This window comes from Marmota flaviventris, chromosome 5 (assembly GCF_047511675.1).
Source record: "Marmota flaviventris isolate mMarFla1 chromosome 5, mMarFla1.hap1, whole genome shotgun sequence".
NCBI classification, from domain to species: Eukaryota; Metazoa; Chordata; class Mammalia; order Rodentia; family Sciuridae; genus Marmota; species Marmota flaviventris.
In genome coordinates this window covers 29,641,046-29,664,590 of record NC_092502.1, presented here as the reverse complement: position 1 = coordinate 29,664,590, position 23,545 = coordinate 29,641,046, and the positions used below count along the sequence as shown (strand labels likewise).

Sequence of the window (23,545 nt, the reverse complement as noted above, 5' to 3'; positions counted from 1 at the left end):
GCTTTTAACCTACCTCTGGCAAAAAACTTTCATTCCATCTTACATTAAAATATATATATATATATATATATATATATATATATATAGAGAGAGAGAGAGAGAGAGAGAGAGATATGAAGTCCTAAGTTTCATTCTGAGTAGGCATAGGTTAAATTATATAGTAAAGTTTGAAGTTAAAAATCACAACTACAGACAATTTTAAATCCTCTTTTGAAGCAAAAAGTGATGAACTGTTTTTGCATACGAGTTATACCACTGAAAACACAAGAATGCTAGAAAGGTGTCCTAAGTGTCCAACAATTCCTGGAATGAAATGGAAAAATCAGGAGTGAAAGAAAACATTTATTGAATCAAAAATCAATACTTTCTTTTTATTATCTACAAGCCAACACTGAACTCACTTTATTTAAGAATGAACACAATGTACAAAAAAAGTATGCTTATATTATAAAAATATGTCAATTTTATCTTCTGGGTGCTGAGCAGAAGTTATCTTAAACAAAATCAAGGCAAACTTATTCTCTATAATGAAACTGCTATAATTTAATGACAGTGAAGGCTCGTGTACTCACAAAGGGCTCTCCGGCCCACTGACTATGCTGCCCTCGGAATGCTGTGCCCAGGTCCCTGCAGTCGGCATCCTCACTCTGCTTCTTGGCACCGCTTCACGCCTACGATTCTACAGAATGCAGATCACTGCTAACAAGACGCACGTGATCAAATCTTCATTTGGTTTCTCTTAACAGCTGTTAGCATATATTTCAGCCAAGTATTAACAGCATAATGAATTTGGAGTACAAAAATCCTATTTATTTAACTAACTTCAGTTTAAAAATGAGATGTTGCTAAGGAGAACAAATGACCTCCCAAGGCTTCAAATCCCATTAACGCAGGTGGGAATGTCGCCTCACTCCTCTAAATATTCTAAGCCTCCATAAAATATTTATGTCCAAAGTTAATATCTTTGTAACTTTTATTTCTTGATTTTATTGGCACCTTCCCAGGCACTCCTGGCACGTGCTCTTGTGTACAGTGTAATTACTGTGCCTGTGAGGTCAGCGGCAGCTGTAGGACAGTTAGAGGCTGATGAGCCCAGCCTTTGGCTTACCCTGGAGATAGATTCCAATGCTCACTGGTTTTGGAGCAAGAAAAGAGAGCAATAGAAAAGAATAAAATCAAATCATGAGTTGGATAAAAGGGACAGTGGCTCCCTGCATCATTCTAGGAGTTAACTACTAATTTTAAAAGCTAAAATGAATCCATGCTGATAATGCCAAAATATTACAATCCATCTTACAGGGCTTGGCCACAGCAGTGTTCCTGGCAGGAACCTGACTCTGAGGAAAATGACAGTGGGACCCAAGCAAGTTCCAGAATTTGATCTTCACTAATGAAACCTCAACAGATGCTGTGCTTAAGACTGACACCTAAGAAGGCTCAAAATTGCAAAATACAAGAATCAAGCACTCTGGTATCCTACTCTATTGGGAAATTAAATTTAGAACAATTAGGGGAGACATGCTTTCATGTTGTTTTGCCTACATAAATCTAACATGTCTTTAGTTACCTGTTTCACAAGAACCTGGGACCAAGGTGAGGGAAAAGGGATAAATGAAGTCAGAAAAGAAAGTGGTAACCGTTCCTCTGTGCAGTGGAATAATTCCTTACAGCTGAGTTTTTAATTAAGCCCCCTTCTGCTGCATGAAATATTAATCCTACCAAGGTAGTTCAGCCTAAATTGGACATAGGATTTAAACATTCTAATAACACAAACCACTGCCACTGCTATAATTGGGAAGAGGAAATATTTGAAATACACAATTTATAAAAGATAAACACATTTTGGAACCTGAGCAAAGGCTTCTTACCAATACCATAAAAAGCCACCATATAGGCTGCCTTCATCAGCAGTGACTCCACCAGGTCAGTGTGTTGCTCTTGGCAACACCCAAGGCCCCCAAAATATGCAGAACACAGAAAGTCCAATGACTCTGGTGGTCTGCTATTAGTAGCACAGGCCGTAAGTTCAACATGCTGCTAGCAGAAACAACTGGATGCCAAAATATTAAATATGAAATGAAAACAAGTGCACAAAGAATGAACAGCTAATGGGATGGAGCAGCTCACTCAGACTGGATGAGAGCTCTGTTCCAGCATCCAGATGCAGACCTACCCCTCCTCAAAACCGCAGGGCCTTGCTCTCAAAATAAATATACCAAACATTTACAACAGAAAGAATGCCTTATGAATGTAAGTTTTTCTTATTGCAATTCTAATCAAATAGGCCAAAAAGTCATACTTCTAAAATAAGCTACGAAGTTATCTTTTTTTTCTGTGAAACTGATGTGACTTGGTGCCACAGCTGAACGCCATCTAATAGCAGCAGTATCATTAGCCCATGGCAGCAAGGAAACGTTAACTCTGGCATCCCGTGGGCTCCCATCAAAGCAACTCCATAAAGCATGCAGAGACCTATTCTGCTGAAGTTTCAAACAAATAAAAATGACCATTGTGCTTGTGTGTCTCACATCTTCCAAAATATACACACATAGTGACAAGTTAGCAATAGCAGATCTTTGTTTACCAGTGAAATCATAAGGCAGAGGGGGTTGGAGGTGGAAAGAAAATGTCTACAATGGAAAAAATTACAAAATGGTGCTAGCATTCACGAAAACAAACAAATAAAAATCATGCTAAGATCAGATCCACAATGATTAAACGTTGAAAATTCAGCTACAATCCAAAGAACTCAGTCCACGAGTCCAAAGGCATGCACGCCAGCGGAGAAAAGGCAGGATCCGCTTGACAGTATCTTCTTCAGAGCAGAACAGCAATATCTCACTGGAGTAATCACAGAGGGTGAATAAGATGCCATCGCACTTCTTTTTTGTAATTAAAAATAAAATAAATGCAATCACAAGACAAAAAAAATTATAGTAGACAGAAAAATATAGAAATTCACAATGACCTATAAAACCAAAAGAAAAATTCAAATTATTTTTATATTTTCAAGGTTCACCCTTCTTAGTCGTCATAGTCTTTTTAATTTGAAAGCTTATGAACGATTCACAATTAAGTTAAATATAAGATTACTGTACTACTCATGAGATTATCATGATACCTACAGTATCAATATTCAAAATGACAGTTTCATTTTTGTGTAAGGACACAAGAAATAGCATCTTGTCACCAGAATCTCAGGCAAAAGCTTCCTCCCCAACTAGATGTTTTAAAGCATTTAAAATTCTTCATAAGGAAAACAACACCCAAAACTTATATTCAAAATACAGTAACTGCCTATGCCCGTCCCTTTAAACTTTTAGCTGAAGAAATTATTTTTGCTTTTCTAAGTTTGCAGTTAAAGAAAAATAATAAAAGAACAAGACCCATATTTTTAACCCGAGGCTTAAAGAAAGGCTATTGTTGCCACGTTGGCCTGTGGCCCCCCAACTCTTGAGTACTCACTGGGGAAGGACCCAGGGCTATCCCGCCTTCGTGTCCACAAGCTGCATCTGCACATTGGCAGACATACCGCCTCCGTACCCTCCCTTGGACTGCATCTGGTTCTGAATGGAGCTAACCTACGAGACAAAATAAGACAGAAGTAAGAAACCAGGTGTCCAGTGCAACAATGAAACCATTGTTTTCCCAACATGTTAGCTGGGCTGCTTTTGTCAGAAGGACACTTTTATAGAGGGAAAAAAAATTTTTTTCTGGTGAACTTAAATTTCTTCTGATTATAAGGACAAATGGTGAGGCTTATAATTGACTTTTTTTTTTTTTTTTTTTTTTTGTGACAACTTCTTCCACTTTACTTTCTCTATTTCCCAGTTTAAATAACTTTTAAAGAAATGTCAGCTTGGTAATGCACAAGGTGCTTGATAACATTTAAAAAGTAGTTTCTTCACTTGAAGACACCTCAGATACATGACCACTTCTTAGACCAGAAGCAAGAAAATAAGCATGAATGAAACTGGATCAGCCAGAGATAAATCTTCAAGTCTATGTGCAAAATGTATGGTCTTAATATAGTCTGACAGAGAATCTAGGAATTCAAAGATAAGTTTATTTATTAATCTTGTAACTGGACAAACTATTTATCTTCTTAGAATATATGGCTTCATATCTATACAGTGGTTAAGATCATAATCTCTCCTAATCACATTACAAGGCTATTTTCTGATAGACTGCATATTGGTAGACATACCACCTCCATACCCTCCCTTGGACTGCATCTGGTTTTGAATGGAGCTAACAAAATATCATAAACTAAAATATACAAACACAGGAATATTTTCTTACTTTGTTGCAACACACACACACACACACACACACACACACACACACACACTGTCTTTTGCAAACTGTGAAGCACTTTTATTTATTTATTTATTTTGGTGGTACTGGGGATGAATGAAACCCAGTGGTACTCTACCACTGAGCTACATCCTCAGTCCCTGCCCCCATTTTTCTTAGTTCCTCAGGTTGGCCTTAAACTTAACATTGTCCTACTTCAGTCTCCAAAGTAGCTGAGATTACAAGCATGTGCACCACCATATCTGGCTAGTTTATATCATTTTCATTCATATAAATCAGAAATATTTTGGAAGCAGAGAATTAGAAAACCAGGTCAGGCTACTGGAAGAAAAAACTCAACAATAAGATTTGAAGGCGATAGCCATGCAGTGAAGGGTCAAAACACAGTCTCATCAAGCATCATGAAATCAGCTCAAAGGGCCCTTCCCACTGCCAAGATCTAGGGGAAGGGGAGGAAACAGGGCCACTGTTCTTCATTAACCTATTTACTAAGTGCTTCCTGAGCACTTACTGTAACATAAAGCATGATCCTGAATTTATTATGTTTAAGAAAGACTTTCCTGAACTGTTTTTGGAGTAAGGTTTAGATATGTTAATAGAAGAGAATAGTAATATATAAAAGGCACAGCTTGTTTAGATCCAAAGGATTTAAATAATAAACTCTGTGTTAAATGAATATATTTTTTTAATATTTATTTTTTAGTTGGAAACAATACCTTTGTTTTATTTATTTTTATGTGGTGCTGAGGTTCAAACCCAGGACCCTGAATGTGCTAGGCATGCACTCTACCACTGACCCACAACCCCAGCCCTAAATGGATGCATTTTTATTGATCTGGAAAACTTTTACTAATTTGAATATATTACTCTAATGATACCACATAATAAGGTAATACTGCAGTATCTGTATTCACATTATTCAAATAGCAAATTTAGGTAAAAGTATAAACAAAACCCTCTAGTCCTATTTTAAACTTTATGTTATATGTTTTATGTGTGATGTGTTGTGTAATTGTATTTTATATTTTACTTTATTTTTTAAATTTATTTTTTGGTACCAAGGATTGAATGCAGGGGTACTTTACCACTGAGTCACATCTCCAGTCCTTTTTAAAAATGTTTTATTTTAAGAACTATCAACTGATACTTTTAAGAAACTGACTGGCTGACTTATCTTCCTGACCACAAGAACTCAATGTTCTGTGGAGGTGGCATTACTTTGGTGACGACAAACTCACAGATGACTACAAAAAGCCTTTGGAAGACAAATTTGGTTCTAAAGAGTTGACACACTTGATAAAAAGTCCCAGAGAAAAAGCACAGAAGGAAAGGTGATATGTTAATGTAAGATTTTGTGCATGTATAGAAATATCATAGTGAAATCTACTAAATTGTCCGTTAATATATGTTAAGAAAAGAAAAAGGGAAATCCCAGTGATCTGACCCTGTAGGTAAAACCTGGGCAATAGCTGATGTCCACCTTGGGCTAAGAAGATGGATATCTAGCCCCCACAGTATAATCCTAAAATTCTACCTAAGTTTATGGCAAGCAGAAGAGTTGTGTATCTATAACATAATTTTCACTCAAAGAAATCTTAAAGAAAATTCTGAAATGTGCAGAGGCAAGATTTATAAGGTTAACAAAATATCATAAACTAAAATTTAATTCCTCCTATAGTTATATTGGGGGGTGGGTACCAGGGATTGAACCCAGGGGTGTTTAACCACTGAACTACATCCTCAGCCCTTTGTATTTTTTGAGTCGAGGTCTCACTAAGTTGCTGAGGCTGCCTTTGAACTTGGGATCCTATTCCCCCTGAGCCACTAGGATTACAGGTGGGCACAATCATCCCCAGTTTATAGTTAGATTTTTTTAAAAGTCTGATGTAGCTAAGAAGACATCTGTTGATAATAAATTAAGAATTAAGATTCATCATGTAATAAATCTTCTTTTTTCTTTTTTTTGGTGCTGGGGATTAAACCAGGGCCTTGTACATGTAAGGCAAGTACTCTACCAAATGAGCTGTATCCCCAGCCCAAAAATCTTTTATTTTTATTTTTATTTTTTTTGGTGGCGGTGCTGGGGATTGAACTCAGGGCCTTGTGAATGCTAGGCAAGCACTCTAGCAACTGAGATAAATTCTCAGCCCTCATATAATAAATCTAAAATCACTCATTCTATACACATGGATACATAATTATATATTAGTAACCATATTAGGGTTGGGGTTGTGGCTCAGCGGTAGAGCACTTGCCTGGCACATGCGAGGCCCTGGGTTCGAACCTCAGCACCACATAAAAATAAACAAATAAAACAAAGGTATTGTGTCCAACTACAACTAAAAAATAAATTTTTTTTAAAAAATAACCATATTAATCAAAGTAATAGGTTTTCGCTCCATGGTGTTTTTTTTTTTTTTAAACTCCATGTCAATATGTCAATCCAGGAAACAAAGCCATTGACACTTTTGTTCTTTTTTTTTTTTTTTTTTTTGGTGCTGGGGATAGAACCCAGCCTATGTGCATGTGAGGCAAGCACTCTACCAACTGAGCTGTATCCCCAGGCCCCCACTGACACTTTTGACAGCAATACTGACACACTTACATTTCTATAAAAGCAGTAAAGTGAAACAAAGTACTTTTCCTACAGATTTAAAACAAACAAGTTACTTCCTTTTCAGGAAGCTACAAATGTCATTCCTTTGCTTACCTAGTAACTGAAGTCACAAAAAGGTCTGCTGTATCCAGGATACCCATCCACCTATTGTAAAAGTCCCTGTTCTTTGGTTAAGTCTTTTGTTAGTGCTGTCCAGTCAGTCAGAATACGATGAATCATAATTCTGATTTTATAAAAGTCTTTCTGACTTTCAATCTGAACACTCAGAAATCACCTAGACTCCTGTTTACTTTATTTTTATTTTTTTAAAATACTTATTTATAATTTATTTTTTTAAGAGAGAGTGAGAGAGGGAGGGAGAGAGAGAGAATTTTTAAATATTTATTTATTTATTTAGTTTTCGGCAGACACAACATCTTTATTTGTATGTGGTGCTGAGGATCGAACCCGGGCCGCACGCATGCCAGGCGAGCGCACTACCGCTTGAGCCACATCCCCAGCCCTCCTGTTTACTTTAGACACAGGAAAAAGAGGGCCTTAGACTTAGGGAAGGCTGAGCCTGATAACAACCCTCATTTGGTACTGTCCCTGCATTCTGTTTTTTTCTGAAGAATAAGGCCAGGCGCAGTGGTGCGTGCCTGAAATACCAGCAGCTTGGGAGGTGAAAGCAGGAGGATCACAAGTTCAAACCCAGCTTCAGCAATTTAGTGAGGTGCTAAGCAACTCATTGAGTCCTGTCTCTAATAAAATACAAAAAGGGCTGGGGATGTGGCTCAGTCGAGTTCCCCTGAGTTCAGTCCCTGGTACCCAAAAGAAAAAAAACAAAACTGAAGAATAAGGCCAGGCATGATGGTGGTACATGGCTATGATCCACGACTCAGGAGGCTGAGGCAGACGGACTGCAAGCTTGAGGCCAGGCAACTTAGTGAGATCCTGTCTCAAAAAATAAAGAGAATGTGGAGATGTTGCTTAGTGGTAAAGTGTTCCTCGGTTTAATTCTGAGTATCTACATCCACCCATCCCCTAAAAGGGGGGGGAGGGTATGAATCTATCACATGACCATGTCCCAAGGCCCTGTGTGCACATTCTACCAACATACTTACTGAATTCATCCCACTGAACAGGTCTCCTGATCCTACATGAGCAGTGTGTACGAAGTTGGTTGGCTCTCCAATCATGCTTCGGTCAATCCGTCGTCGTCTTTTCTAAAACAATATGGGAAACAATGTATTGAGAAAATGATCTTACTAAAAAGAAGCTTACAACAGATTCTTAGACTATGGGTAAATGACTTTGCTTAGTAATATCATAAATTTTTCTACAACACAAAAACACCTAACTTAGATGACCACAATTACTTCTTATTAAATCCCTAGTACACACACACACACACACACACACACACACACGTAAAGCAAAATAATGGGTTATTATTTTGAACTTTGGGCCATTCCATCCATAACTACATTACGTGTTTTCTTTTTTTCATGACAGATGGGCAATGTGCAGGAGCTGTAAAACAGATTGGGGGAAGTGCATCTCAAAACAGCCCAAAACCCCAATCATAACACTTTTTTTTTTTGGACTGAGGATTGAACCAAGAGGCACTTAACCACTGAGTCACATCCCCAGCCCTTTTTTATATTTTATTTAGAGTCAGTGTCTTGTGGAGTTGCTTAGGGCCTTGTTAAATTACAGAGGATGGCTCTGAACTCACGATCCTCCTGTCTCAGGCTTCCAAGCTGCTGTTTTTACAGGCATGCGCCACTGTACCTGGCTTTAAATTTGATTCTTTAAAAAAATGAGATCAAAAAGCTCGAAGAGGGCTGGGGGTGAACTCATGCTTGCCTGGCATGCCTGCTGCCCTGGGTTCCATACCTAGCACAGGTAGAAGAAAGGATTTTGAAAGATTTCACCATAAAGGAATGATAGAAATTTGAGGAGATAAATATTTAATCTGATTAAACATCAGGCAATGTATACATGTATCCAACATTAACTGTTACCCCATCAACATGCTCAATTTTTACATTTTTAAAGTATCAGTTTAAAATACATTTTTAAAAAATGTGACAAAATGTAAAATTTTCATCAGTCACCATTACTGTTAGCAAAGAATACATGAATTGCACACAACACTGACTTTAAACTTAATTTCCTAGCTTTCATCACAAACAAAACTTTGATGGCTATTAGAGATTATGCCCAGCTACCTTTCCCCACTAAAATGATTGTGTCATTCAGCTGTCTTGGGGTTGGGAGGCAGTCCATTCAGTTTTCTGGTCTGTTCTGGCCCAGAAGGAAACTCAATGAGGCTGGGGTTTAATGACTGTCGTTAACTGTTGACAACCACTTCTTACAGGGTTCTCGACCTTGTTTCTCTGTGAACAGCCTCCAATTGCTGTCCTTCCTCCCACCAACATCCCCACTCACTCTCTCATTAGAGACATTTTCTTATCCTGCTGCTGTGTTTCACTGACCAGCTATCTTTCTAGAGATGGTTCTCTTAGATCAGTTCCAAGCTTTCCTTGATGCCTCAGATACCGCACTCTAATTGGGAGGGGCTTGCTGGCACAGCTGGTCACCACTTACCCCAACTGACTTCCAAGAGTATAATGTTTGCAAGACTGCAGCTTGCCTCAACACTAAGGTAAGTTACTAACATACTAGGTTAGGCTGCTGTTGAACACAGTATTTTCACGTCCACATCTTATTGAAATGTAAGCAGGATCCTAATAATTCTAAAATTTCATCAAGACAGTCCCATGTAATAGCTCCTTTGGGTCAGAACATGATTGTCTACAAACTCACAGAAGTGGAGAGAGTTCACACATTAATTGTAGAAGCTATTATGTGCTGTTTACTGTCCTCTAGTTTTTATTATTAGAAGCCCCAAAGAAGCTTGACGCTTTTCCTCTGAAATATTTATTTTTCTCCTCAGAGTTCAGCAATGATATTGTGACATCTTCAAGTTTGTTGGGTTTACTTCCAGTAATTCTGCATAGCACATGGTGGCCCATCTCTATTTGAATACACATTTTCTGAATCTTTTGAGTTTTATGCCATTACATTTCTTTTTTGTTCCATGTGTTCTGTCTTACGTGTGTGTGTGTGTAATTATCCTAGTTTCTTTTCTCTTTATAATTTGTTTTGGAAAATAACTTGATCCCCTCAGGAATCCACAAACTTTTTCTTAAAGACCAGAGGGTAAACATTTTAAGCTTGCAGGTCAATGAAGACTCCATCATTGCTCTGACTCAACTCTTCCACTATAGGATGAAATCAGCTAAGATAACACACAAACACAAGAATACAGCTATGATCCAGCAAAATTCATCTGTAATAAGCAGCAGGAGCTTAGACTGACCTGCATGTATTAGTTTGCTGACCTCAGTTCTAGATCAGTAATTTTTTTAGTAGTAGCAACACAAATTATTTATTTGTTATGTGCAGTACTGAAGATTGAGCCCAGGGCCTGTCTACCTCTGAGTTACATCTCCAGACCTTTTTGTTTTGAAATAGGCCTGGCCTCACCCTTGTGATCCTCCTGCCTCAACCTCCCAAACTGCTGGGATTACCGACATGTGCCAATGTACCTGGCACAACTTTTATCTTTAATGGTTATTTTTCAAGAGCTCTTTGTTATGTTATTAGAATATTTTAAAAAATCTCTTTGAGGGTCTGGAGATGTGGCTCAAGCGGTAGCGCGCTCGCCTGGCATGCGTGCGGCCCGCGTTCGATCCTCAGCACCACATACAAACAAAGATGTTGTGTCCGCCAATAACTAAAAAATAAATATTAAAATTCTCTCTCTTTTTTTTTTTAAAATCTCTTTGAGGATTTGTATGTAAGTTTTTCAATTTTCCCGCTTAAAATGCTTTACTATATGAACTGTCTGTAACACTAGGAAACAAAATCTCTTTTTTCTGTATTTCTCCAAATTTCAAATTAAATTTCTCCAAGTTCAGTTACTTCTTAGTCCCTTAGAAGGACTAGTAAAAAATTCATTCTGTCTTCTGGGACCCTGCTCCTTAGGGTCACATAAAACTTTCAGATTAAAATGATATCAGGGGGCTGGGGTTGTGGCTCAGTGGTAGAGCGCTTGCCTAGCATGTGTGAGGTACTGGGTTCGATCCCTAGCACCAAATAAACAAAGTAAAGGTATTGTATTAATCTACAACTAAAATATATATGTATATATAAAATAAATAAATAAAATGATATCAGAAAGCTAAGAGAGGGCCAGGACCCCCTGTCTATTTTTTTTTTTAAGTTTTCTATTTCTTTGCTATCTTTAATGTGCATATTGCTGCTTCAGGTGCCCTTGAAATGCCTCATACAAAGCCTGACAGTAGACTTGACAGCCCACAGCCATCATCTGACCTGGGGTGCTACACCCTGGCAACACACTGGTTTCTTATGCCCTATTTCTCACCTTTTCCCTAATTTGGAGTTTGTCTATTTCCATTCACCCTACTCAACATAGATCACTGCACACTCGTCTTGTTTGGGATAATAAAACATAATTCCTTAAATAAGCCTTAAGAAATACACTAAGTTCTCTTTTTTAGGATTAAAATAGCAAAAGAAAGTGCTAATACTAGTTGTGTGCTTTTTTCTTCTTGATATTAAGTTTCCATTAAATTTGCCTCATTAGGAAGCCATTTGTCCAGACACATCCAAATGTATCTTCACCATCTGAGAATATGAATTTTCTCAGTATCTGGGCAGACAAATTATTGGGTTCTTCTCCCCAGTAAGATCCTCAGTGAAGAGCAGAGAAGGAGCTTGCTAAGTTCTTGGCATACTCCTGTGAGAATAGAGAAGTCGATTCCAGTGGAAATGAAAGGACAGCAGTTAAGTTCCATGAAACACTGCCGTCTACAGGACTAGTTTTCTCCTAAGGCTTCCTAAAATCAAACTCACAAAGGCAACTGCTCCTGGTGTGCAGAGCCACTCTGCTCAGCCAGAGGGCCCTCTTAAACAAGGGACTGGCACAATGCAGAGAACAGACCTACTTCCAGGCCACTGGGAGTCCAGCTCGTCCCCTGCCTGTGAACCTGCAGAGAAGCAACTCTGACAGGTCTGAATCTGCGGAATTTCCTCTGGAAGGGTGTGTCTGGCACTTGGCAGAAGGCTACAATGGCCACACATAGTTGAGTTACTGCACGATGATGCTGGAGCATACCGGTCAGGCCACCACACACTCTAGCACACATTGCAATTCCCAAGGGAGGATGTTCAAAAGCAGCCAAGTAAACAGGTTTCAAAACTTTACTCTCACACTGAAAAGCAAAAGATGGGAAGACTTCAGCTCTTATTATGACAATGACCCGTTACTCAATAGCCACTTTAAAAATCAGAAAATAGTGAATATTTTTCAACTTGACTTCACTGAGTTGAGAGCAACCCCCCATATCTGGAATATGTATGCAGAAGCTTCCAGTCCCTCCTTCCCTCAAGCTGGAAGGAGCACAGCTGTTCTAGAACAGGGCTGCATCACTAGAGCATAGGAAGGGTGGAGAGTCCTAGAACAAAAGTGGTGAAACATGCACGAACTCAGATCACTCTGGGTCTGCATACAGCATACAGGACTGAGGTTTCTATCTTCCCAAGAATGGGAAGTAACTGAAAGACAGTTAAAGCTGAGGACACAATCAGATGGTTTTAAAAGGCGATCTCCAAGGGCTGGGGCTGGGACTCAGTGGTGGAGTGCTTGCCTAGCATAAGTGAGGGTTGGATCCTCAGCACCACATAAGAACAAATAGATAGATAAGGTATCCGTGTCCATCTACAACTAAAAAAAAAAAAAAAAAATTAAAAAACAAAAAGGCTACTCCACAACAGCTACAGGTGAAAAGATTTAATACAAAAGGCCAAAAGGAAAGGAACATTAAGACCTGAAGGTGAAGAAAAATAAAGGATTTTTCTGCATTATAAGGCTCCAGAGAAGGGAAGAAGATAGCCAAGGTCAAGGTGTTCTTCAGACCCCAGCACAATTCTTGAATCAAAACAAAAATTCTAAGTATAAATATCCTAAAATACAGTATTTTTCAGGTACAATGTGGACATTTAAGGAATAGTATCAAAAATTCAACAGAGACACAGATGTAAATCGTGGGCAAACGGGGGAATTCCAGAGGCAGGCCTCTGCAAAAAACAGGAAATATGCAAACTGTGCCCTCTGCTCTATGTTAAATTGTCAGTAGCAAAGAATCACCAAATTTCCTGGAAACACACTTCTCTCATTATAGGGAACTTTATTAAGACTGCCAGCCACTGGAATAATTGCAAAACTTTAAACATAAAGTTATTCTTTTATTCTGTAACAGTCAAGGAGTAGAGGTACACAAACATGTATTAGTATAGAGGGGATTAGGCAACATGTCTTTCCATAACATTTCTGTGTAATTATATACCAATAAACTCATTATTGCCAGGCGCAGTGGCACCACACCTATAATCCCAGCAACTTGGGAGGCTGAGACAAGAAAAGAGGTTCACCAAGTTTGCTCAGCAACTTAGCAAAGGCTCTGTCTCAAAATGAAAAATAAAAGGGCTGGGGATGTGGCTCAGTGGTAAGGCACTCCTGGATTCAATCCTCAATCCAAAGGGGGGAGAAATTATAAAACCACCTTTATGGGACAATGGGGGAAATTTAGAAACTGACTAGATTTTAGATGAGTACTGTATTTCTCTTTACTTTTCTCCATTCTCCCTTCTCTCTACTTCCATGTATGTCTGATAACTTTCCCAATAGAAAAGTTTTTCCTAATAGAAAAGTTTAAAAAAAAAAAAAGATTCTACTCATGCTTTCCTGATACTCTTACAACTTTACATAAAAGCTTATTTATTGTATACTAGTAAAAGCAGTATGACACCGGCATAAACTTATTATTCCATGTCTAACATCCATCAGAACTTCATCTTTAAAAAAAAAAATCTTTTAAAAATTAATTTTTTTTCCAGAACTTAATCTTGTTCTCATTTCTGCCCAGGTTTTACATTTCTAAAGTAACCCACTACTTACTTCCTGTCTGCCTCCAAAATACTAATAGAAGATATCTTGCTTACCCTGTGCTTCCCTTTACATTTTACGAATATGCATGACTTGCAGAGTCTAGAAAACATTCAAAAGGTAAAACTTCCTCTAAGACTACTCTCTGGGTAGCTTAATGAGCAAAACACACACCACTGGAGAGCAAGTGAGGTCCAGCTTGAGGATCCTCGTGAGCATCAGGCAGATATGGCCCGAGATGGTGAAGAAGACAGAGGGAAAGAATAAAACATAGTGCCACCTGGGCAGTGGAAAGAAGCTCGTGCTGTCAGGGTAAAAAAAATGGCAATTATTTATGCTGATGTGGACAAACTATATATGCTACTGACTCAACTCTGACCTAGAGAAGTCAATTGTGTAACTCATTCTCCCATCTGTAAATTATATCAAATTAAGTTCATAACTTCCGAACTATGTCAAGGTGTCCCAGGGGACATCCAGAGATGCCAGAGAATATTTCCAATTTGAGAAAAACATAGTGATAGTCAAAGTATATATGAAACCATGAACTACAAGCTCAAGATAATTCACAATTTCAAGATTAGAATACACATGACTCAGTGATAAAGTGCCCCTGGATTCAATTCCTAGTAATGCCAATTTTAATGAAGTTTATATTTCTGCTTAAAAAAATATTTATCTGCTGGTTTTTCTCTGATTCACAGAAATACTGTTGTCCCTACAGAGGAGCTTCAACTGTCACTACTGTTTTAACTGTCATATTAGATGGAACCTCTAAAGCAGTGATTTGCAAACCATAGGGTACATCAAAATCCCTGGAAGGTTTTTAAAACACTGGTGCTGAGAGCTCCAGTAGCAGAATTCTAGATCTAGGTATGGGGAGGGGGCTGGAATGTCTAATGAGATTCCAAAAGAAACTGACAGCTCAATGGTTTAGCAACACTGGCCCCAAATCTAACAGCTGAGTATTTTTAAAACAACAATGATTAATACTTAGGAGTGCTGACTAGACACTAGGAACAGTTCTAAGAACTTTAAATACATGAACTGAATCATTCAATAGCATCTCGAATTGCATTTTTAATATTCCCTTTAAATCTGGGATCTCTGGCAAACTCTCTCTTGACATCTCCTGGCCATTCCTTACTCAAGTCTTCATTTGTTCATCTGTTGTAGACCTGGAATAAAGTTTTCAAATTTTGATGTTTTAATTATTTGAAAAGTCATCAGGTTACATGATTCTTTTCATTAAAAATACAGTGACCATTAGTTTACTAATGTTCTCAATTTTTAAAAAATCAAATTACTTTTGTCAATAAATAAATAAATAGGGCACCTATTTGTATTTCATAGACTGGAGACAGGAAATTGACTTCAACACCTTCCTTGCCTCCTATGATCTGTTTCTTACCATTTTCATTCCTTACCTTTGGCCCTAACCAAGTTTTCCACAACACACTTCAAGTGTGAGTCATGGTTCATGGTTTTACTCCCATGCAATTTGAAAATTGATGATTACACAGAGAGATTCCTGAATGATATGTCCCTATTTACAAGCATCAGTGGTGGCCTAGCCCATCTCCCATCTGTGCTCTTTACTGCTGAGTCAGACCAGCTCTGGAGATAAAATGTAGATTATACTATGTTATACTTTGTAAATAGTAGCAAAATGAAGTTCCAATACATTACTCAAAGTAAATTGACTACTTAAGATTTACAGGAAGCTTCTACCCTTTGCTTATCATTTTTCATATCAATTTCCAAATTATCTTAATATGGCACATACATCAAAAGAAACAGCTAAGGGCTGGGGATATATAGCTCACTTGGTAGAGTGCCTGCCTCCCATGCACAAGGACCTAGATTCAATGCCCAGCATCACACAAAAAATAAAAATAAATAAAGGTTAAATTCTTAGAAAAGAAAAAGAAAAAAGGAAATAGCTAAGAGCTTACACAGCCTGGTCCCAGGAACCCTGCTGAAGGTATATAACTAGCAACAAGTCTCCAAGCTCTGACTTTTTCACTTTGTTCTACCAATAGGATATGAAAGAGCTTCAAAGTTAATAATGTATTTGGCAAAGAGATTTAAGTCTTTGACATTCAAAATTATTGTTTACTAAGAGTTGTCTAGAGAATATATCCTTAATTTTAAATCTGTGATAATATATTCTTTAGATTTTTTTTTTTAAATGGGGAGGGTACTAGGGATTGAACCGAGGGGCACTTTACCCCTAACCACATTCCCAGTCTTTCTTTTTTTTTTTTTTTAGTTTGAGACAGGCTCTTTCTAAATTGCTGAAGCTGGCCTTGAAGTTGCGATTCTCCTCAGTTGGTGGGATTACAGGCATGCACCACCATGTCCAGCTAGCTTTTTCTTCTTTTTTGCACCTAAAATTTTAACACCTACACAGTTTAGGGTAATTCCAGACCTACAATGAATAATGGATTTTTATACTTCTAAAAAAATTTAAGGCAGCTATAATATTTTTACCAAAATGACCAACTGAGATTTCATTTCTGTTCTTTTGCATAAATAGCCTCAGATCTTTACAATGGGCACGTACTATTTCCGCATACTGTGTTGCTCCTGGAGAAAGCAGCCTCCCTCTTTTTCTCAGGGGAAACCAAGCTCTTCCAGCCCCAACGATATGATTCAGATAGGCTCCAACCACGGCACTCACAATCATCACCACATAAGACATAATTGGGGCTAGAATTCTTCCTTGGGAAAGGCTCAAGTGGGAAGAAGCCTTCTCTTTTTTGTGGTCATAAACTAGAATGGTTAACCCAGAGCTAAGGGAAACCATGTTTCCTATGAAGAAGTAGAAGAAGGAAAAAAAAAAAATCTCCTTGTAGAAGGAAAGAAGCCAATGAGCAAAGAATCAAGAGTGAAAGTCAACAGTGCCCTGGACACAGATGTTAAAGAAGCCAGACCCTGCCTTTCCCTGGGTGGTAATGAGACCTGGTAAACTCCAAGTGGAAGTCTGATTTCAAAGACTATAATAAAAAAAATTCCTGATTAATGTTAACAGACAAATGCAAGAGAAACATGTAATATACTGCAGAGATTGAAAAAAAATCTGCTCCATAAAAACTTGAGTAGCTTACTCGGAATGCTAACTTTTCATATTTACATCAAAACCTCAGAATAAACTTGCTAATAAGCTTTCTTTATATAAATTTAATATATACATATATTTTTAGTTGTTGATAGGCCTTTATTTTATTTATTTATATGCAGTGCTGAGAATCGAACCCAGTGCTTTACACATGCCAGGCAAGTCTACCGCTGAGCCCCAGCCCTAGCCCCTTATACTATATTTTTTTGTGGAAAAAATAAATAATTCTACCTCTCTGGCTTACAGAGCTTTCTTACTCTGAAATCCCAGCAGCAGCCCTCAGGTGATAATTTTTTTAAAAAAGCACAGAATGGAAAGATATTTCACGCTGGAAATATTTATAAGTAAATAGGCGGGTTATGGTAATAAGTTTAAAATCCAAATCTAAGTGAGTACTCTATTTTACCCTTTGGAGTTTAGTAGATAATCGACCTTTTCCAACTCCATATAAATTCTGCAGCTTGTAACAGATGAGAAGTTTGCAAGAGGTCCCAAAATTGGTTTTTAAAAGGAATCTCTAGGCAAATCTATAGTGATCTTTTCAGAAACAAAATTACTAAAAGCAAAACTGAAGAAACCAGCTGTTCTCATTTCTCAGGAGAAATGTGAAGTAAACAAAGGGTTCTTTTTTCTCTTCTACTTAAAATTAGTATTTGGTTTAAGTCACATATTCCAAGAATGAAAACTGAAGTCCAAAGTAGGTAAAACAACAACAACAACAACAAAAAAAAACCAAAAAACAATAATTTGAAATGGCTTTTCAAATACATTTCAAATACATTTTTCTTTACACTAGAAATTTCTGTCACTATGGGTCCATCTAAAATTGTTTCTGTATACTATATATACAAGTTTGCAGTGTTTTATGCACAAGACAACTAATTTCAGTGGTTGGTAAAACACCATTTATAATGCACAAAAAAAATATGATGTAAGATGATGATCTAAACCACTAAGCTTGTGATCACTTGTTTCGCAGGCACACGAAACAAAGTACCTGGGGATACACACTTGCCAGGGCCTCTCAGACATCTAAACGCAAATCTGAGAGCCTTTCCTTCACGCCACTCACTGTACTGTAATAAATGTTCATTCTGTTTTAAAGAAAGTCATGTAAGTCACTCAAATATTTACTATATAAAACAGAGAAAGAAAAATGAAGTGTTTATAGTAATTCTATGTAAATATTATTCACAATTGAGTAAGGCAGTATATTATAATTGATTTCTTGAACTATGTTTTGGGTTGGAATTGCTTCTTTGCTTAACTTTCTATGGAACCATCATTAATTGTTCCAACATTGTCCATAAATATCTTGTGGTGTAACTGGTTAGGTAGTTAAATGACTAGTCCAGATGGTCTAAAAATAACACTGGGTGGTATGGCTTTAAAAAAAGAATTCAGCAGGCCCTTCAGCCAAGAAACTCATAGCTTTAAAAAGTGCCTGGAAACATTGCCATATTACTATCTGATGATTTATTCTCCTTGTTCAATGCTTTTCTTTTTTGGAGCTAATCAGACAGATTTTGAACTTCTTAGGTACGTCATTCTAATTTTCTTAATTTTTCCCTTCTACTTTCCACTTCTGTATCTATTTTACTTTTTGGAACAAAAACTACTTTACATTTTTATCACAGACTTCTTAATTTCAGCTTTCATATTATCTCCATGCACTGATTCTTGCTATTGATTTGTTCTTTCTCTCAATCCTTTCCTTTTTAGCCACACTGTTCTTGTTTAGTGGATCCAATATCATACTCATCTAAAGTCTATTCATGTCTTATATTGTTCTTAGTTATTATCTGTTCCCTATGTTATCTATTTCCCTCCAGATTCTTTTATTCAGTTAATTCTTCTAGTTTTCCTCATGCCTGACATTAGAGACTATCCAAATGAGGCTCAGTATGCACTAAATGGTGGGCTCAATGAAGAATCAGATGGTGAGCCGATTTTTCCTTAAGGAACCCAGGTGTAGCAGCGCACTCCTGTAATCAGCAGCTTGAGAGGCTGAGGCAGGAGGATCACCAGTTCAAAGCCAGCCTCAGCAATTCAGCAAGACCCTGTCTCTAAATAAACTGGGGATGTGGTTAAGTGCCCCTGGGTTCAATCCCTGGTGCCATTTGGTACCGGAACCCACAACTGCAGATATCAGCAGGTCTTTTCTGCAGAGCCAACAATTTGTTCCCCAAAGACAGACCTGCTGCAGGCCAGTGTGAGGGATTCAAAACATATAGATGTTCTAAGAACAAGGCAGACAGAGTGCTGACGTGCTTCTGATCTATATGTGCCTCTGTACAATGAGGTTGTGGCTGTACTCGGCTAAATCCATTCCACTCTACCGTCTAACTGGTTTCTATTATCTCTTATCCATGGTTACCTCTTTTTGCCATTCTCTTTTTTGTGGGTTTTACTGTTTATGACCCCTTTTTTTTAAATTCTAATGTTATATAAAGTGGGGTTTCGGGGGGGGCAGGGAGAGTGAGAGAGAGAGAGAGAGAGTGTGTGTGTGTGTGTGTGTGTGTATTTTCCCCCAACCCCAACATCCTTTTACATGAGACAACTGTATCTCTCTTTGTGGCAATTGACAACCAAACCAAACCAAAACAAAATACTTCTGGTAAGAGACCAACTTTTGCAAATCTGATGATCCTGCTCATTTCAAATACAATGTGCTTAAAAATAACCAATGGGGAATGGGGGAAGGGGAAATAACCAATGGAGATAAAATCAAAAACAAAAAACAACAAATATATTTAAAATCAGAGGAAATTATAATTTATCAGTTCAATATCCATAAAAATATATATAATAAGCACTTACATAAATTAATCTTACTTTAATCCATTACCCACTTTAATACACTGAATTTGGGGCTGGGGTTATGGCTCAGAGTAGAGCGCTTGCCTAGCATGCGTGAAGCACTGGGTTCAATCCTCCGCATCACATAAAAATAAAATAAAGATATTGTGTCCACCCAAAACTAAAAAATAAACATTAAAAAATACATTGAATTCTGTAAGAGAAGCAAGATTATTCCCATTTGCAGAGGTTCAATTAACTTCCTCAAGATCAAAAGCAAATAAGTACTGGCACTGGAAATCATACCAATCAATATCTGAACACCAAAGCCAACAGAATTGGACCTCACATGAAGAGAAAAAAACTTGTTTGGTTTTCCATATCTACATTTTGAAACCATTTTCCATAGCTAAATACTACTGAAAGTACATTTATCTGTCTTAGGTTTCTTACTAATTTTATCTGCTCTTAAGGTAGTTAAGAAAATGGCATCTCATAATATTTTTTCTTAAGGCAAAGAGATTCTTTGTAGACTTATCCTACAAACATGATGAACAGATAGGTAATACCATTTCCAATATCTTAACTTTTTAATATATGCATATGTATACATACAGGACAGAGACATACAGAAGTACTTCTACAACATTAAGATCCCAGTGAAGGGGCTGGGGACATAGCTCAGTGGTACAGTGACTGCCTAGCATGTGTCAGACACTGGGTTTGATCCTCAGCACCACATAAAAATAAATAAATCAAAGTATTGTGTCCATCTACAACTAAAAAATCTTAAAAAAAAAAAAAAAAAATCCTAGTGAAGACATCACAAAACTACTACCTAGACAGGCCAAAATCAAAGAGTAACAAGGAAGAGAAAATACAAAAGAGGAAATGGGAACCACGTCATACATCCCATTGTTACATATGAATGCATTTTAATTTAGAAGGTCAATAAAAATGGCAAATGATAATTTACATTTTAGTAGCAAAAACAACCTTTCAAAAAATACTGAAATAGGGGCTAGGGTTGTGGCTCAGTGGTAGAGCGCTTGCCTTGCATGTATGAGGCCATGGGTTCAATCCTCATCACCACATAAAAATAAATAAATAGAAGATGGCGGCGAGGGGAGTGCATTGCCCCCGTGTGCCACGTCACTGTGTGGGAGTATGACAAGTCAGGACGGCTAAAGGCTATCTTGTTAGGAATTTCCAGCAATAGTGGGGTGCTCCGGAACCTGGAGGAAGGATTTCCATCGCACAAGGATTGGCTACGGGGACTCAAACGCGAGAGATTTGTCGCACGGAGGGTAACACTGCTTATTCAGCAAATCGCCCCGCGACTAGAGTCTGCAGCGCGCGCTGGGAAACGAGGAGGAGATAGTGGCGCAGGGATACAGCGCTGCAGTTTCTGCCAGCCGTGCAAGCACCGTACTCAGTGCTGAATTCTGGGTTCGAGACGGGGGAAGGAAGCGGTCCATTTCGGTTCTCCACACCGGTCAGACCACAGAGGAGGCCAGCGGCCACCATCTTGGAGAGCTGACGTCACCATCCCTGTTTTCGACTGACCGCAGCTCATTCAGCCATAGAATAGGTAATTTCAGGCTGCCATTCGCCTGCGGCTTGCAGACAGATTACTCAGGCTCAGTGCCTGAGTGCTTCTTGGAGCCTGCTCTTATCAGAGCATACACCGAGCACGGAGCGGCCGAGTTCCGGCTCCCGGAACTGCTCTGGCCCAGGGCTAAAGAGCCCGCGGAAACTGCTTCTCGGTCCGGGTCCTGCTGAGGGCCGGTCAGGACTCACCCGTTGCTTTGGTTACCCGGCAAAGGGAACGAAATGCTGCCATTCGCATAGGATACCAACATGGCAGAGATCTGATGTCATCAAAAAGCGGCGGAGGAGAGAACTTCATCAATACCAGCGGCGACACAAACAGTTGGTCTTCTGGTAGGGAGGGTGAGGTACAGACACCCAAGTCTCTCTCGATTTGTCGTCGAGCCAGAGGGGAGGAGCCGGGACGCCGCCAGCGCCCGGAGCAGGCCCAGCAGCTCGCCAGCGTGGTGATCACGTGATCCCAATTGGAGAGGGGGAGGAGCGGAGCCGCCACCCGCGCCCGCAAGGTGGGCAGACCCGCAACCCAGTGGTACACGGGCGTGGTAGGAGGGGCAGGGCAGAGCCGCCGCCCGTGCCTGCAAGGTAAGCAGACCTGCGACAGACTGGCGGGTCAGGCCCAGCGGCCTGCCAGCGTGGTACACACGTCACCCCAACTGGAGTAGGGGCAGAGCAGAGCCTTCGCCCGCGCCCGGATCAGGCCCCGCCGGTGTGGTGGTCACGTGACCCCAATTGGAGTGGGGGCGGAGCAGAACCGCCACCCGTGCCCGCAGGGTGAGCAGACCTGCGACCAACCTGCAGATCAGGCCCAGCGGTCCGCAGGCGTGGTAGGAGGGGCAGGGCAGAGCCGCCGCCCGCGCCTGCAAGGTAGGCAGACCGCCGCCCGACCCTGCAAGGGAGACTTTTCAACTATACAAGAGCAATATAAATATATAGGAGAAAAAAACATTGCAAAAACACAACAGTTTCACCGAGCAGAAAGAAACGCAAGCAGTATGAAAAGACAAGGAAAGAAAGGACCACAAGAAATGCAGGTCAACTCAACTTTAGAAGAGGTAACAGCTGCAGCAGATGGAATGTCAGATAAAGAATTCAGGATATACATGCTTCAGATGATCTGGAGTATCAAGGAAGACATTAGATAGCAAAATCAGACAATGAAAGATCACTTCGACAATGAATTACGCAAACAAATCCAGGAAGCAAAGGATCAACTATACAGGGAGATAGAGGTTATAAAAAACAAACAAACAGAAATCCTAGAAATGCAGGAAGCAATAAACCAACTTAAAAACTCAATGGAGAATACTACCAGCAGAGTAGAACACTTAGAAGATAGAACATCAGACAATGAAGACAAAGTATTTCAACTGGAAAAGAACATAGACAGCTCAGCAAGACTGTTAAAAAACCATGAGCAGAACATCCAAGAAATATGGGATAACATTAAGAGACCAAACTTAAGAGTCATTGGGATACAGGAAGGTACAGAACTCCAAACCAAAGGAATGAGCAGTCTATTCAATGAAATAATACGAGAAAACTTCCCAGACTTGAAGAATGAGACAGAATCCCAAATCCTAGAAGCCTACAGGATGCCGAATGTGCAAAATCATAAGAGATCCACATCTAGACACATTATAATGAAGAGGCCCAACATACAGAATAAGGAGAGAATTTTAAAAGCTACAAGAGAAAGGAAGCAGATTACATTTAGGGGTAAGCCAATCAGGATAACAGCTGATCTTTCAACACAGAATCTGAAAGCTAGAAGATCCTGGAATAACATATTTCAAACACTGAAAGAAAATGGGTTCCAACCAAGAATTGTGTATCCAGCGAAATTAAGCTTCAGGATGGAAGATAAAATTAAAACCTTCCACAATAAACAAAAGTTTAAAGAATTTGCAGCTAGAAAACCATCTCTTCAAAACATCCTCGGCAAAACATTACAGGAAGAAGAAATGGAAAATAACAATGAAAACCAACAGTGGGAGGTAGGACAGTAAAGGGGGGGGGGAATAATCAAAGAGGAAAACAAACCATGTTTAGTAACAGAAATAAA

At 38.9% G+C, this 23,545-nt stretch overlaps 1 protein-coding gene across 1 annotated transcript in view; it reads right to left on the bottom strand.

Moving 5' to 3' along the window:
• Positions 1-329: 329 nt before the first annotated feature.
• Positions 330-23,545, bottom strand: part of Cdc42se2 (CDC42 small effector 2) — a 95,014-nt gene continuing 71,798 nt past the window's right edge. Inside the window, exons 4-6 of the mRNA XM_027954782.2 lie at positions 8,038-8,139; positions 3,466-3,581; positions 330-2,968 (exon numbers count right to left, since the gene is read on the bottom strand). Coding sequence (XP_027810583.1) covers positions 3,483-3,581; positions 8,038-8,139 — 201 coding nt within the window. The 3' untranslated portion in view covers positions 330-2,968; positions 3,466-3,482. The remainder of the gene's footprint in view (positions 2,969-3,465; positions 3,582-8,037; positions 8,140-23,545) is intronic.